The sequence below is a fragment of the Pelophylax lessonae genome (genome assembly GCF_965119305.1).
Source record: "Pelophylax lessonae genome assembly, chromosome: 1".
Classification (NCBI taxonomy): domain Eukaryota; kingdom Metazoa; phylum Chordata; class Amphibia; order Anura; family Ranidae; genus Pelophylax; species Pelophylax lessonae.
Genome location: NC_138768.1, coordinates 276,655,233 through 276,671,840, shown reverse-complemented (window position 1 = coordinate 276,671,840; position 16,608 = coordinate 276,655,233). Strand labels below are relative to the sequence as shown.

Sequence of the window (16,608 nt, the reverse complement as noted above, 5' to 3'; positions counted from 1 at the left end):
CTGCTATATAATACTGTATTACTGAATTACCTGGGAACTGGTAGGTATAACCAGGCGCTATCCCTGTGTAGCTGCGACTGGCATATGTAGCTGCTTGGAAACCAGGATATCCTGAGAAAATAAACCAAAGAAAACAAGAATTAAAAAGGGAAAAAGTGTACCAGATCTTGATTTTTACTACAATAATGCAAACACTTTTCCTTGAGTCAGTTATTTTCTACAACTTCAGGTTAAGCTGGATTCAAATATTCCCCAATCTACAGATGCCCAGGACACTTAAAGTGTTACTAAACCCAGGACCCTGCAATCACTATATCTGGTCTCCCACAGTACACAGAACATGGAAATGCAAATATTTTAGGAAATATAAACTGCTAAATAACTTTTCTCACCAGCAATATATAACAGTCTTGTGACTTCTATCAGTGTCTGGTTAAAGCCTGTAGAAGGAGTTTTTATTCTCCTCTAGCTGTCCTTTGAGGCTGCAGGACCCCTGACTTATTGTCTGGACAGTGCTGATTGGCCCTGTGCTGATCACATGCACCCTCCCAAATAAAAAATAAAAAAAAAACTCTCTAGCAATACACACCAAACTGAGCATGTGCAGAGTGCCTCCAAGGCTCTGTTCTATCAGCAGATGGATTGGGGACTGTGGAAGAAGGGGAGGATCAGAGAAGATAGGATCAAATAGCCTTTTTACACAATGCAGAGGATTACCCCTTAGGTTCCACAGTGAGTATAACAAGCATGCTTTACTGCATATACAGACCAATATTACTGTTGTGGGTTAAGTAACACTTTAAGCTTAGAGGGGTTGTAAAGGCTGAAGGTTTTTTACTTTCATGCATTCTATGCATGAAGGCAAAAAAGTTTCAGTGTGGAGCTTCCCCCCCCCCCCCCCCATACTCACCTAAGCCGATCTTGATCCAGGGATGTGCAAAAGACCCAAGGCTCTCCCTCCTGTTTGGCCATTGGCTCCTGCTGCTGTGAATCACAGCCAGTGAGACAGGGCTGAGCCACACTCTCTGTGTCTTATAGCTCGGGAGTGAGCACGCACAAGTCCCCCACAGCAAGCAACTTACTATGGGGGCACTCGACAAGAGGGAGGGCCCAGAGCACCGGCGGGGGACCTGAGAAGAGTAGGTCTGGGGCTGCTCTGTTCAAAACCACTGCTCAGAGCTGGTAAGTATACTATGTTTGTTATTTTTTTCCACTACAATCACTTTAAAGCCAAACTCTAAGCAAGCAGCCCCTTCCTCTTTGAATGAACACAGGGAATAATAGGTACCAATCGCCCCTGTGTCCATTCATCACTGAATCAGAGTAAGCCGTTTACTACTACTACTACTACTTTACTAACCAAACTCTAAGCAAGCAGCCCCTTCCTCTCTGAATGAACACAGTGAATAATAGGTACCAATCACCCCTGTGTCCATTCATCACTGAATCAGAGTAAGCTGTTTACTACTACTACTAATTTACTAACCAAACTCTAAGCAAGCAGCCCCTTCTTCTCTGAATGAACACAGTGAATAATAGGTACCAATCGCCCCTGTGTCCATTCATTACTGAATCAGAGTAAGCTGTTTACTACTACTACTACTTTACTAACCAAACTCTAAGCAAGCAGCCCCTTCCTCTCTGAACGAACACAGTGAGTAATATGTACCAATCTCCCCTGTGTCCATTCATCACTGAATCAGAGAAAGCTGTTTACTATGCTTCAGTTTGTGAATTTACAGGAAGTCCCTCAGCACAGAGCACTTCCCATTCATTCACTGTCCAGTGCAGCTTAGGCCGCTTAGAAAGGGACAGATGAATCTCTTTCTTCAGTCCCTTTCTCTGTTTCAAAGGTGAGACTATTACGTCTATTTAGACCCCTGATATATCACCAAAGGCCCCCCTACAGATCAGTTTAAAAAATAAAATTCCAACTAACAAGAATGCATTACTTGCATTGAAAAAAATGTATAATGATGTATTACTGATTACAGCGCTACATTCATTTGTGCCTTTAATTGTAAGGAGTTTCAGTTTGAAAAGGCCACACACGTTACATTCTAATTGAAAAGTACATTGTAAAAGCTTCTTTAGATTGCCTAACAAACACGGAGTTAAATGGCTTACCTAAAGAACCAACTCATTCACTCGGGCAGCTCATTCTACTACATGGGTAATAATACATCTAAAGGAGATTGTAGATTTAGATTGCACTGTGTGTGTCTGCTTTAGGGTCCTTGCACAAAGCTGATTAGGGTTGTACACCACCAGATCAGGGTATTTCTGCGGCAGATATGCCCAAGCAGCCAAGGACAAGAAGCCTTTACAAATCAATGACAGACTGACATTGACTGTGGCTGTGCACACTTAATCGCATGTTATCGCACATGGAGTGATTAGCTGCAGTTAGGGACAGTTGTGCGTCTTTATACACACACAGTTCCCATCCGGGGGTGCACATCTCTCCCTAAATGAGGGTCATTTTTTTGCAGACAATGTCAGCCTGCCACTGATTTGTACAAGCGTTCTAATGGCGCTTTTCCACGCCATTGAACCAAACGGTTTGGCTCGCTTTTGTGCTTTTCCACTGCATGGTACCGCATGGTACGGTGTTGGAACGGTTCGGTACGGTACGGTACGGTGGCGCTTTTCCACTACATGGAACCGAACGGTACGGCTCACTTAAACAGTACCACCTCAGTTGTGGTTCCAAGAGGGCCGTACCGGTACCATATCCCACAATCCTTTGCATGCAGCCATGACTGTTTGTCACAACTAGCCACGGATTGGCCAGAGAATCATTGTTATCCCACCCACTTTTCTTTAGTGGAAAAGCAAACTGTACCGAACCGTTCCAACACCGTACCATGCAGTGGAAAACCAAACAGAGCCAGCAGGGCTGAGTGGAGCCGAGCCGGTACTTGCAGTGGAAAAGTGCCATAAATGGGGCTGTACAGGAACCCCTGACAGTACCCATGGCACAATTCCACCGGTCTGGGAGGTGTACAGCCCTAATCAGCCATGTCCTTATACCTCAGATCTGGATGCCAGGTAGACAGCAGAAGCAGCCCTGTATTGAGTACTACAAATCACTACACTAATATCAGTAATGCTATAGGAGAGAATAGCATCCTGAAAGCCATCATTTTACTGTATACATTAAATGATGCTAGCAACACTTAAAAAAAAAATTAATTATGTTGATGGCTTTGACACAAAATAGTTTCTAGCAGGGCGGTAATTCCACTTCATTAAATATTGATGGCTTTAAATGAAATCCTAATATGCATGCACTTGGCAGACTCATATGTTAAAAAGGCTTCATATACAAACCATTTCATCATTCAGAATTTATATAGTGGAGCCAGTAAATATAACCACAGTTAGTTTTTCTGTAATGCAATTTCATGTACAGATTTGTAAACTCTCCCTCTATAAAAGATCTATCTAGGAATGTGGTCAGCCTCACTACTGAGATAAGATCAGTTAGCAACATAGACAGACACTTTTTTTTATTTTCCTTGCATGTGATTGGGTACTCTTTTCAAAGTGAAGATTTACCTCCTTTATTAAGCTCTGGAGGAACTGCACTTGCAGAGTGCACAGTCTATTTGTCTTTCGTAAATCAACCCCAATATGATATGAAAGAAGGCATCCCTAGAATACCTTTGGATTTGTCCCTTTATTCGTTATACCTGCAAACCAAGAATGAGCTACCCTTGGGAGCATACACACCCTAGGGCAGGGGTCTTCAAACAATGGCTCTCCAGCTGTTCAGGAACTACAATTCCCATCATGCCTAGTTATGTCTGTGAATGTCAGAGTTTTACAATGCCTCATGGGATGCGTAGTTCTGCAACAGCTGGAGGGCCGTAGTTTGAGGATCCCTGCTCTAGGGCAGTAACAATAGAGAAACAGGGGCAAAAAAGGAGGAAGGGATTTTCATGGTACAGTACCCAGACAGATAATCAGACCTGATAATATATGTAAACATATCTAAATTTTATTACGTACAAAAAAATAAACATTTGACAGAAAAGAAGAAAATTGATCATCAAATACATCAAGACTAAATGAGAAATTTTTAAAAACCGACATATATCGTGCAACCCGGAGGGGAGGTATTCCTCTGTGGATTCCTCCAGGTGTGCACAATTGAAACAAATTATTCCCGGACATCCTTGACATGTTTCGTGGGTAACCGCTTCCTCAGGGGAATAGGGAAAAGGACTAAGAGTGAAAAAGAAAAATCTACAATATCAAATAAGTAGAATATGTATAGATTAGCTAATGAAAGTGTATTTCTATACATATTCTACTTATTTGATATTGTATATTTTTCTTTTTCACTCTTAGTCCTTTTCCCTATTTCCCTGAGGAAGGGGTTACACATGAAACATGTCGGGGATCTCCGGGAATAATTTGTTTCAATTGTCCACGCCTGTAGGAATATACAGAGGAATACCTCCCCTCCGGGTTGCATATGATATATGTCGGTTTTTTAATATTTCTCATTTATTCTTGATGTATTTGATGATCAATTTTCTTCTTTTCTGTCAAATGTTTATTTTTTTGTATGTAATAAAATTTAGATATTTTTATTTATACTATCAGGTCTGATTATCTGTCCAGGTACTGTACCATGAAAATCCCTTCCTCCTTTTTTGCCCCTGTTTCCCTATTGTTTGTTTTGCACATATTTGGGATGTAGGTACTTCCTTCTTTTTTATACAAATTTTATATAATATAGCCTGTAGCGTCTTCATTCATTATAGACAGACTATTGTTTTTATTCAGTCTGCCATCGATAAAAGGTTAATGTTTATAACTAAGAAAGAAACAAGGACTGTATATATAATAGGAATATATGACTTCCCTTGTGTACATATTTAGTATATTTAAATTTTTTTATCTAAAAGACAAAACATGTAAAAGGCTATAATTGGCCATACAATAATAGATTTCCTATCCATGCTAACGGCATGGATATATCTCCCTAACCAGGCTATTGTATTCTGACAGCCGCAAAGCAGGCTGTCAGATTACCTGAACAGTGCTTGCACTGATCAGCTAAACATTTTTGGCCTGACACCTTTGATAAAAGTTGATTAAGAAATATACTTTTGTCAAGCTAGCAGGGCCACGTACTAAAATGTCATCCAATTCCTCTGAATTTTAACGTCTCTTTCAGAAAGGTGGCTGAGCTGCAGTTTTACCAGGCTTCCCTCCCCAAGCCACCCTCCCAAATTGTCACAATACAGCTGGACAAGCTGTACACATTTCGTGGCCATGATCCTTTGATTCATGACTACGGTATTTTTAACTTGGGGTGCAGAGATTACAAGCGTGATCACATTTCATACTTGTCCATTGAGTCTAATAGGGTCTCACTGCAACTGCGTGCATTGCACATGATTGCAGTGCGGTAGTGCAATGTTAAAGGGTTAAACCAGGTAGTAAGGAGGTGATATATCACCTCCTCACCACCTCTCAAATACCTTCTGAAAAGCGATTCAAACACGGATTGCTTCTAGAGGGCACTGCACTCCACTGCAAGTGTGAAAGAGTCCTAACAGTGTATGGTCAGCTTATGGATCCCCTTCAGAAAATCTATTTGGTGTAATATTCAGCTGTGACCAGCAGGTGGAATCCTGACTCCTGTTTTACAATGAAGAGACTACTACTCCAACCTCCTTTCACAATCACCTAGCATGCCGATGCCAAGCATGAAAGCATCCATTCCATATGGCATCACTCTGGAGCGTCCCCGTACAGAGCCTGTTGGAGACATCACCTCCTTGGGTTGTGCCTTCTTACATTCAACCTAAAGAAGGAAAACATACCATATAATAAAAACATATCAGTCACATATTTGAAGGATAGCACTTAGAAAAGGGTGACTGCAATGTGTTAATAAACACACATCTATGCCCCTAATTCACCAGTCAGCCAAGATATAGTACCAGTTTGGACACTTCTAGGCTTAGTATCTTGCACTTTCCTCAGTAAATTGTATAGGTTCTGCACCAAACTGTATAAATGTTGAAAAGTTTGTGATATTCACACATTACATACATGATTCCACCTAAAAGCTCTATGTGGTGTCACCCGTTAAAACCTGTACCGCCCACTACAAAATAAGTTATTGCAACTTCACACGGGTTAAGCATCATAAAGGTCGATTAGTCATTACTATGGTGGAATTTCTATGGTGCGGTCACAAAGCTAATGAGAGACAGGACCTCAGATAATTAAATGTAGAACAGCAACTCCCACGAGTATAAGGAACATGTGCTAAGATTAAGCAATCTATGTATTTATATTAAAAAAATGACTTTGATACTTCTTTAATACCTTAGGGCCCCTTTCACACATGCGGACCGTTTGTCCATTTTTCATCCATCCGTTGACGGATGAAAATTGGACATTACATCTATGCATCTCTATGGAAGAACAGATGTAAACAGATGACCATCCATTTACATCAGTATACACCTGCTTTTTATGAAATGGAACAAAGCCCTATTTCTGTTCCGTTAAAAAATAGAACGGACTAAAAAAAGGATGTAAACTGACAAACGGTTTGTTTTTTAGGGCTCTTTCACACGGGCGATCCGTTCAGATCCGCCTAAAAAACTGACAGGCGGATCTGATCGGATGCCCCATTCAGCCCTATGGAGCAGCGGATGTCAGCGGTGACATGTCCGCTGACATCCGCTGCCATCCGCATCCGATCCTGTCCATGAAATCAGGACGGATGGAAACCCTATTTTCCATCCGTCCTGGGGATCGGATGGGATCGGATGAGAGCGGACAGGCGGTCCGCTCTCATCCGATTCCCCATAGAGAGCAGCGGGGCTCTGACACTTCCCTCTCCGCACACAGAGCGGAGACAGAGCTGTCACCCGCCGGCTCAGCAGGGATCGGCGGATCGATCCCCGCTGAGCAGAGAACAATTCGCAACGGAATGCGGACCGTGTGAAAGAGCCCTTAATCCGTTTTTGCATTGGTAGTGAATGTAAAAAAATGATGAGAAACTGATAAAAAACTAATGCAAACTTCATCCTTCTTTCTTGGAAAAAACGTGACAAAGTCTGTATGTGTGGAAGGGGCTTTAGACCCCCTCAAAACAAATGACAACTCCTGCAGCGAATCGCAGACACTCAATGTAATCACTTATGTAGTGATCCTTCGCAGGTAGTCGCTTGACGAGCGATTACATGCGAGTAGTTGCAATTAGCTGCGGGAGCTGTCAGCCTCCAATTGCTTCCACCTAATGGCTAATCGCCAGGAACCAACCCTGGGTCTCCTGCATGTAATTATGAACTGCTGCATTGGCAAATGTGAATGGGGCCTTACTAATTTACAGTGGTGGCCCTTGGAATAGCATGTAAATATGTACAGAAATAAGTGTGGTATAAATGAATTACACAAAATTCGCAAAAATACTAGAAGAGAAAAAAAAAGTCCTGTCTTAAAGGGACCTTGTCACTTACTTAAATCATCAGTATAAATAAAGGCAAAACTTTTTTCTTTTTTTTTTCGTTTTTGATAGAGTAGAGAGGTATTAGAACACCTGTGAGGTTTTTGTTGCTGTCCGTGCCCCTATTAGGGAAATCCACCCTCTCTATTTATCCTGTTTTACTAGTATTGTAGAAAGAGAAAGTAAAAGAAAAATCCCATTTTTGGGTTGTCCCCAGAACAGAAATAGTGAAGATATCTTCCAACGAAGACACTAGTACTAAGAACCCTGGTGACAACCAGGGATTCCCTCACTTCCTGGTTGGCTATGAGACAGGCTGTGAAAGGAAATCTCCCCAATAGGACACCTTCTCTTTTTATCTTGTTTACTGTTATCGTGGAAAGTGAAAGTGAAGAAAATCCCACATTTTGGGTTGTCCCTAGAACAGAAATAGTGGAGATATCTTCCAACGGGGACACTAATACCGGTGACCCTGGTGACAACCAGGGATTCCCTCACTTCCTGGTTGGCTATGAGACAGGCTGTGAAAGGAAATCTCCCCAATAGGACACCTTCTCTTTTTATCTTGTTTACTGTTATCGTGGAAAGTGAAAGTGAAGAAAATCCCACATTTTGGGTTGTCCCTAGAACAGAAATAGTGGAGATATCTTCCAACGGGGACACTAATACCGGTGACCCTGGTGACAACCAGGGATTCCCTCACTTCCTGTTTGGCTATGAGACAGGGTGTGAAGGGAAATCTCCCCAATAGGACACCTTCTCTTTTTATCCCATTTACTGTTATCATGGAAAGTGAAAGTAAAAGAAAATTCCAAATTTTGGGTTGTCCCCAGAACAGAAATAGTGAAGATATCTTCCAACGGGGACACTAGTACTGGTGACCCTGGTGACAACCAGGGATTCCCTCACTTCCTGGTTGGCTATGAGACAGGGTGTGAAGGTAAATTTCCCCAACAGGACACGGATGGCAAAAATAAACCTCACAAGGTTTATAACCTTCCAAAAAAAAGGGGGCTGCCTTTATTTTCTTTTCAGGGCAAAAAAACACAGAAAAATCAAGTATTTTTTTTTTAAATCAGAAATAAAGTTCATTGAATTTTTACCAACAAACACAACAAGTACAACCAATATTAAGGTCAGCTGCATGGTTCCATAGTTCCCGCCATCAATACATAACATGGTGCATCCAAGAAAAGTATTTTCTAAAGTATTTAAATACTGACTTGCAGTTTTTACTTCCCACATAGGAATATATAGCAGCTGGGGGAGGAGTTAAATACTAAAGCGTGCCACTTAAGTGACAGTTCTGAGTCTGCTGGGGCTGCAGACATCAGATCCAAGATGGTGGCGCCCAGCAGCAATCTCAGGCCTTTTGGATGGGGACCTTTTACAGTTCATGTAAAAATCCTATGGATAGATTTTTGCTAAAATTATTAGTATGGTGACAGAAGTGTAAAGCCATATTTTGTTTTTGGATTGTATAAAAAAGTTTAAAAATCCTTATGAAATTATTTTAGCCTCTTGCTTTCATAACAACACTAAAATGTAGGATTTCCCTTTGCTTTCTATGTCAGTGACAATGGCTACTAGGACAAATAAAGAGATAAACCAACCCAGTTGGTCACAAACATTAAAACAAATCTAAGATCTAAGGCTGCATTCACATGTCAGCGTATGGATCGCGGCGCGAATCCGCCCGCGATCCGGCAATCATTGCAAATCGCGTGACGCCTGTGCGTTGCCCGTGATTTGCAATGGCACCCCAAACGCTGAGCGATGTTGCCGCGATTTCCGTCTGCCGAATCGCGGTAACATTGCGCAAAAAAAAATCGCGGGACGCATTACGCCCAAAAAAGTACAAGAGCTTCTTTGGAGCGTATTGCGTCCCGCGATTTTTTTTGCGCGATGTTACCGCGATTCGGCAGGCGGAAATCGCAGCAACATCGCTCAGTGTTTGGGGTGCTATTGCAAATCACGGGCAACGCACAGGCGTCCCGCGATTTGCAATGATCTCCGGATCGCGGGCGGGAATCGCGGCGATTCTGCCCACGATCCATACACTGACATGTGAATGCAGCCTTAGCCTTCCCCACTCTACCAAACAAGTTTTGCCTTTACATACATTTAATGAAATGGCAAACCTCTGACAAATCCATGTAACTGTCAGAGTCGTTTGGAGCATGCATAGTTGCTCTTTAATAACCTTTTTGTTTTGACAATTCCGTAAGCTACATTGCCCAACTTGTATATGTGATCATGCCTCCTGACCCCAGCAGACAACCCTGGCTAATGACCTATTTATGTTTTTGGTGGCAGTTGATTGCTTAGAAAACCTTATCCAAATGCTATTTCTACCCTCATGCATAGTCTATTACAGAGGTGGTTCTCCAGCTCAATCTATTAAGTCCAGTCTAATGGACAAATGTCACAAATAACTGTCAAGGTTGCACAAATTTTCCCTGTATTTTCTCAAATTCTATAATGTCCTATGATCATCGTCTCCACCTAGTGACCAAAATGTGGCATATTTTGTGATTGCGGTATTTCAAAGAATTATACTGAATTCTGGCCACTAGATGGAGCTGACGATCATACGAAGTCATAGCATTAGAGAAAATTCAGAGAAAATTTGTCCAGATAGGAAGAATACTTGTCACACAAATTTTTTTTTTTTTTTTTAATAAACTTCTACGTTTTCATACATTCTGATTTATTTTGCTTACCATCTTATTGTTGATCTCATGGAAGTGGATTTCACAGACTTTTTCCACAATATCTTCTCCTTCGAAGGTAACAAAGCCAAACCCTGTAATTATATAAATGAAAAGCGGCACTTAGCCATACTAATTTAAAGTGATTGTAAACTATCACCTTGTAAAACAAGTTATTCCGTTTAAAATAGAAATGAAAGGTAAACCGTTTTTGCATAGAAAAATAAAAAAACATTATAAATACCTTTTTTTCCCCTTTTTTATTTTTATTGCCTCTGTTCTCAGCTGCATAAGAGCTGGTGGGAGGAGAATCAACAGCACACTGAGCTTCCCAATGACAGGCTGTGCAGGGGAGGTCAGGACAAGTCAGATCATTGGAGGAGAGCACACTTCCCAGCACAGCTAGAACTGACCACGCTGTGTTTTCCTGCTTAGTGTGGTCAGTTTTTAATAGGAACGCAGGAACACCAGGGATTTCACACAAAGGAAGCAATACAAAGAGAACAGGATACTTTTTTCATACAAGTACATGGTACAGCAGTCGCATATCAGGAATATGAAATGTTGGGGTAACAAACGCTTTAAATACAAAAGCAAATGAGCCCAATTGGGGTAAGCGAGGTCTGGCTATCAAGAGTTATGACAATACCTTGTAACCAAGGAGCATTGCGCTATACAGTTACATCTTTTATTTATTATCAACCTTGATAATGTCAGGAACGATAGGTAAATACATTTTTAATAAAAATGTACACGAGGAGCTAATACATAAACGTATTCTATGGTCTTGTTCACACAGAGGTCGTGGGTGGAAAAATAAGAGATTTATCCGCATTTTTACAGCTCCCCTGACTACCCACCTAAACTGCACAATAGTGGCCAGAGGGGGTAAAACATAATGCATAAATAATATGTATAACCTCATGTACAGTTTAGGAGGCCAGAACAAATGTGGATAACCATCTGTTTTTACCACCCCTGGCCACTACAGATCGCTTTTCAGAGGGGCAGTATCATCCACGTGAACAGTGAGAAAGGGCCTTAAGGTCTTATAATCAACCCCTTTAACATTTAAAAGCAATTCCAAGCAACGCAAGAGGCAGCCATTGATGAGCTACTAAAGCTATTACCTTACCACTGCAACTGGGCTAAAATAAGAAAGTCCATTTCTTATACCCTAATATGAGTTCTGCATACAATACCATGGCCAGATTTCACAGAGCATCTAACACGGTGAATAAAAGGACAGTAGAAGCATAGTTCCTGACACCTGCGATGTGTCATTTTTTTTCTAAGATTCCTGTATCACCTAACACATTAAAATTTTTAACTTGCAGTGAATATTCCATCATCAGAAGCAGGCTTGTGCCAGCAGGTCACTGTTAAAGGCAATTGGGATGCAGTTGTACTCTACAGGAGTGATGGTGAACCTTGGCACCCCAGATGTTTTGGAACTACATTTCCCATGATGCTCCACTACACTGCAGAGTGCATGAGGATCATGGGAAATGTAGTTCTAAAACATCCAGGGTGCCAAAGTTCGCTATCACTGCTCTACAGCAATGCTTGTCTGAAAAAGTACCAAGCAAACAGGCCAAGTTCTTAATATACATATCAAGGAATCATTTTCTGTTTTCACTGTATGTATAACATGATCATATACACCAGTTTGGAAATATGTGTCACCTTATTGAAGTCATCCTAAAAGTTCCAAAATATGTGAAATAAAGGCATTTATACTAACGCAGCCTTTCTCAACCAGGGTTTTGTGGTTCCTCTAAAGCAGGGGTCTCCAAACTATGTGGCCCTCCAGGTGTTTAGGAACTACATTTCCCATCATGCCGAGTTGTATCTGTGAATGTCAGAGTTTTACAATGCCTCATGGGACGTGTAGTTCTGCAACAGCTGGAGGGCCATAGTTTGGAGATCCCTGCTCTAAAGGTTGCTCGGGGTTTCTTGAGCAATGAGCAACTTCTGCCTCTCAGATAAGTAACCGCTGACAACATTGGTCTTTTTAGCTACCTGTAAGGCACAGGGGGATAATTCCAAATGGCCATCAATGTAAGAAGCATTGTTACCAGTGGGCATCACACTATATAGCAGTTATTGGCAGGGTCTGAAAAGTTATTTTAGGGCTTTCTATGTATTGAGGGGTTGAGAAAGGCTGTTCTAAATGATCTAAATAGACAAGACAATGGTATTCATGGCTTGGAGTCCCAAGGGAGCCATAGCCATCTAACCAAAGCAAATTATCCTTTTTGCTCAACCATATTTATAGTACATATTTCTTTTTAAATGACTATCTACTCAAATACCTCTGGCTGAAATCTGGTTTTCCATACCCCTTGAGGATGAATTATATTTTAAAGAAATATACATGCCTAGGTATTGCCAATAATTATCCATTATACAGCAAGTAATTAATATTTGCCAAAACAGATGTAGGTAATGCCAATGTACTGTGACCTCCTTTAAAATGCACTGCCTTCAACTGTTCTGCCATGCGATTTGATTTAGGCCTTCTAAAATCGTGTTGTAAGTTGGGCAAAAAAGCAAGACTACCAATAATGATTATCTTGTTGCTTACCCTTTTCAGTGACCAACAGAAAACAAAACTCCTTCCCTTAGGGCTACCCTCTCTGCCCTGCCATGGCAACCACCTAAGCTAGTAACGGTGTACAACCTCAGGACTACCTCCCAATGGGATTCCATAGGGACCTGAGGGACCATATAATCATCCTGCAGTAGGTGAATAAAGCCAGAATTCATTTTTAGCATTGTTATGCCACCTTATTCATTGCCTGAACCTCTTTGGTTCATTATGTGCAGTGCCTACTTGTAAGCTATTCTCAAATCTCTAGTCTTTCTTTGCACAATATTAAATCTCCTCTATTAAAAAAAATAGTGAATTTCTATGGACTTTACTATAGGAAAACCCTTTTACAGCCAGACTGCAGCACAGTAAAGCCCACGGTCATGAAGTCAGTGAAAAGTTGTCATTGGCCATATGCAATTACATGCTATGTAACTTTATTCCAGTTTACAAAGGGCCATTAACAACTAATCCGATACTCTACTAGAAACCGAGTCAGAGGCTGAAATAATTCAAGGAATACAGATTACAATACTGCAGCTTGGGAGTAGTATAGATATGTCCTATAGCTATAGCTATAAAGAACTTTATTTGCCATTTTAAAATATTGTTTAAGTCAGGGTGCAAACAAGCAGATGGTTCAGTGATTTTGATGATCATAGGGTGATGTGATAGTAACTCTGCCAATTTATGGCCAACAATAGAGATGGACCATTGGGTTTTAATCAACTGCCAATACTATATGCTCATATATGGTGTCTATTTTTTAACAAGAACATATATCACTATCTACTGGACACAAGTGTTTACTTTACACCGTGCCTACAGTACATCTTATAAATAATTCATGGAATTCATGCCATGTGGAGCCTGCGTCTCTACTATAGTGGTCTCTCTGCATAATGCTGCTGTGATTGGAGAAGACCAAATTGGTGCAAAACACCTGTCTTCTGCGCTCTGAGAGGTTATCTTCTAACCATATCCAGCCACACTCATGCGGCTACCAAAGACTTTCTACTTGGCTTTGCTTGGATACTTTGTCCTTGCAGCCCCTTTTCAAGACCAGGGTAGTCTGAGACCACTAAAATCAAAGAACAAACACAAGAGCGCACCGGCCTAGTGCATCATCCTCTATCAAGGTTTTATTGGATAAAAGTTATAAAAATACTCACAAACAGAGTCTTGGTAAAAGCATATCAAAAGGATACAGTGCCATCCGCATCAGAACCACAAGGTATAGTGTCCTCTGAAGCTAGGCTTACGTGTTTCAAGGCTTCGCCTCTTCCTCAGAGCCTGGCACTGTATCCATTTGATATGCTTTTACCAAGACTCTGTTTGTGAGTATTTTTATACCTTTTATCCAATACTCACAAACAGAGTCTTGGTAAAAGCATATCAAATGGATACAGTGCCATCCGCATCAGAACCACAAGGTATAGCGTCCTCTGAAGCTAGGCTTACGCGTTTCAAGACTTCGCCTCTTCCTCAGAGCCTGGCACTGTATCCATTTGATATGCTTTTACCAAGACTCTGTTTGTGAGTATTTTTATACCTTTTATCCAATACTCCCAAACAGAGTCTTGGTAAAAGCATATCAAATGGATACAGTGCCATCCGCATCAGAACCACAAGGTATAGCGTCCTCTGAAGCTAGGCTTACGCGTTTCAAGACTTCGCCTCTTCCTCAGAGCCTGGCACTGTATCCATTTGATATGCTTTTACCAAGACTCTGTTTGTGAGTATTTTTATACCTTTTATCCAATACTCACAAACAGAGTCTTGGTAAAAGCATATCAAATGGATACAGTGCCATCCGCATCAGAATCACAAGGTATACTGTCCTCTGAAACTAGGCTTACGCGTTTCAAGACTTCGCCTCTTCCTCAGAGCCTGGCACTGTATCCATTTGATATGCTTTTACCAAGACTCTGTTTGTGAGTATTTTTATACCTTTTATCCAATACTCACAAACAGAGTCTTGGTAAAAGCATATCAAATGGATACAGTGCCATCCGCATCAGAATCACAAGGTATACTGTCCTCTGAAACTAGGCTTACGCGTTTCAAGACTTCGCCTCTTCCTCAGAGCCTGGCACTGTATCCATTTGATATGCTTTTACCAAGACTCTGTTTGTGAGTATTTTTATACCTTTTATCCAATACTCACAAACAGAGTCTTGGTAAAAGCATATCAAATGGATACAGTGCCATCCGCATCAGAACCACAAGGTATAGCGTCCTCTGAAGCTAGGCTTACGCGTTTCAAGACTTCGCCTCTTCCTCAGAGCCTGGCACTGTATCCATTTCATATGCTTTTACCAAGACTCTGTGAGTATTTTTATACCTTTTATCCAATACTTACAAACAGAGTCTTGGTAAAAGCATATCAAATGGATACAGTGCCATCCGCATCAGAATCACAAGGTATACCGTCCTCTGAAACTAGGCTTACGCGTTTCAAGACTTCGCCTCTTCCTCAGAGCCTGGCACTGTATCCATTTGATATGCTTTTACCAAGACTCTGTTTGTGAGTATTTTTATACCTTTTATCCAATACTCACAAACAGAGTCTTGGTAAAAGCATATCAAATGGATACAGTGCCATCCGCATCAGAACCACAAGGTATAGCGTCCTCTGAAGCTAGGCTTACGCGTTTCAAGACTTCGCCTCTTCCTCAGAGCCTGGCACTGTATCCATTTCATATGCTTTTACCAAGACTCTGTGAGTATTTTTATACCTTTTATCCAATACTTACAAACAGAGTCTTGGTAAAAGCATATCAAATGGATACAGTGCCATCCGCATCAGAATCACAAGGTATACCGTCCTCTGAAACTAGGCTTACGCGTTTCAAGACTTCGCCTCTTCCTCAGAGCCTGGCACTGTATCCATTTGATATGCTTTTACCAAGACTCTGTTTGTGAGTATTTTTATACCTTTTATCCAATACTCACAAACAGAGTCTTGGTAAAAGCATATCAAATGGATACAGTGCCATCCGCATCAGAACCACAAGGTATAGCATCCTCTGAAGCTAGGCTTACGCGTTTCAAGACTTCGCCTCTTCCTCAGAGCCTGGCACTGTATCCATTTGATATGCTTTTACCAAGACTGTTTGTGAGTATTTTTTTACCTTTTATCCAATAAAACCTTTATAGAGGATAATGCACTAGGCCGGTCCACCCTTGTGTTTGCTCTTTGATTTTTGTGATTGGAGAAGAGACAGGACACAATTCATGGGCTCTCTACTTACTTTGTTGTTCTATCTGATTCGGAGCCCAGGAAGCAAGTTGAGCATGTACATTTGTAATCCACATATGTGCTTTATAACAGTATTTTTTATGGTAATGCTTACAAATAGGGGTTCCTTGAGTTCTAACTTTTTAAGCATGCGTTTACTGGAACCTACACTTCAACATACACATGGCATTCCTATTGAGTCCTAATATAGCCTGAACTGTGACAATTCACCTCCTTTGGCATTGGGAAAACAGACACAGGAAGAAAGCATCCTTAGCGCATGCAGTTTGGTAACATAAGAAATGTATATAGGTAGCAATTAGCATGAATTTAAAGAGCTAATGGTTTTATAAGCTTTAGCTTGTGTATTTACTATTAAGGCCATTGTCAATTACTTTTGAAAAGGTAGTAAAAACTTTGCATATGCAACTGAAATGTATGAACTGTGTTTGCATTGCATTTCAGAGGCTTCCCTATTGACCCCAACTGAATAAAAAACTGGGTGTGGAACATGCCTGAATAGGATAAGCTGGGTTCATACAAACCAAGGGAAACCTACAGTAAATGTAAAAGAAGCAGT

General features: G+C 41.0%; 1 protein-coding gene across 8 annotated transcripts in view; it reads right to left on the bottom strand.

The window, feature by feature from the left end:
• MSI1 (musashi RNA binding protein 1) overlaps positions 1 to 16,608 on the bottom strand; it is a 54,979-nt gene that overhangs the window by 15,564 nt on the left and 22,807 nt on the right. For 4 of the 8 annotated variants that reach the window (XM_082244176.1, XM_082244177.1, XM_082244180.1 and 1 more), the window contains exons 8-11: positions 10,207 to 10,289; positions 5,707 to 5,824; positions 590 to 649; positions 31 to 111 (exon numbers count right to left, since the gene is read on the bottom strand). In XM_082244176.1, coding sequence (XP_082100302.1) covers positions 31 to 111; positions 590 to 649; positions 5,707 to 5,824; positions 10,207 to 10,289 — 342 coding nt within the window. The remainder of the gene's footprint in view (positions 1 to 30; positions 112 to 589; positions 650 to 5,706; positions 5,825 to 10,206; positions 10,290 to 16,608) is intronic. The other 4 variants (XM_082244181.1, XM_082244179.1, XM_082244182.1 and 1 more) reach the window with 1 other exon arrangement.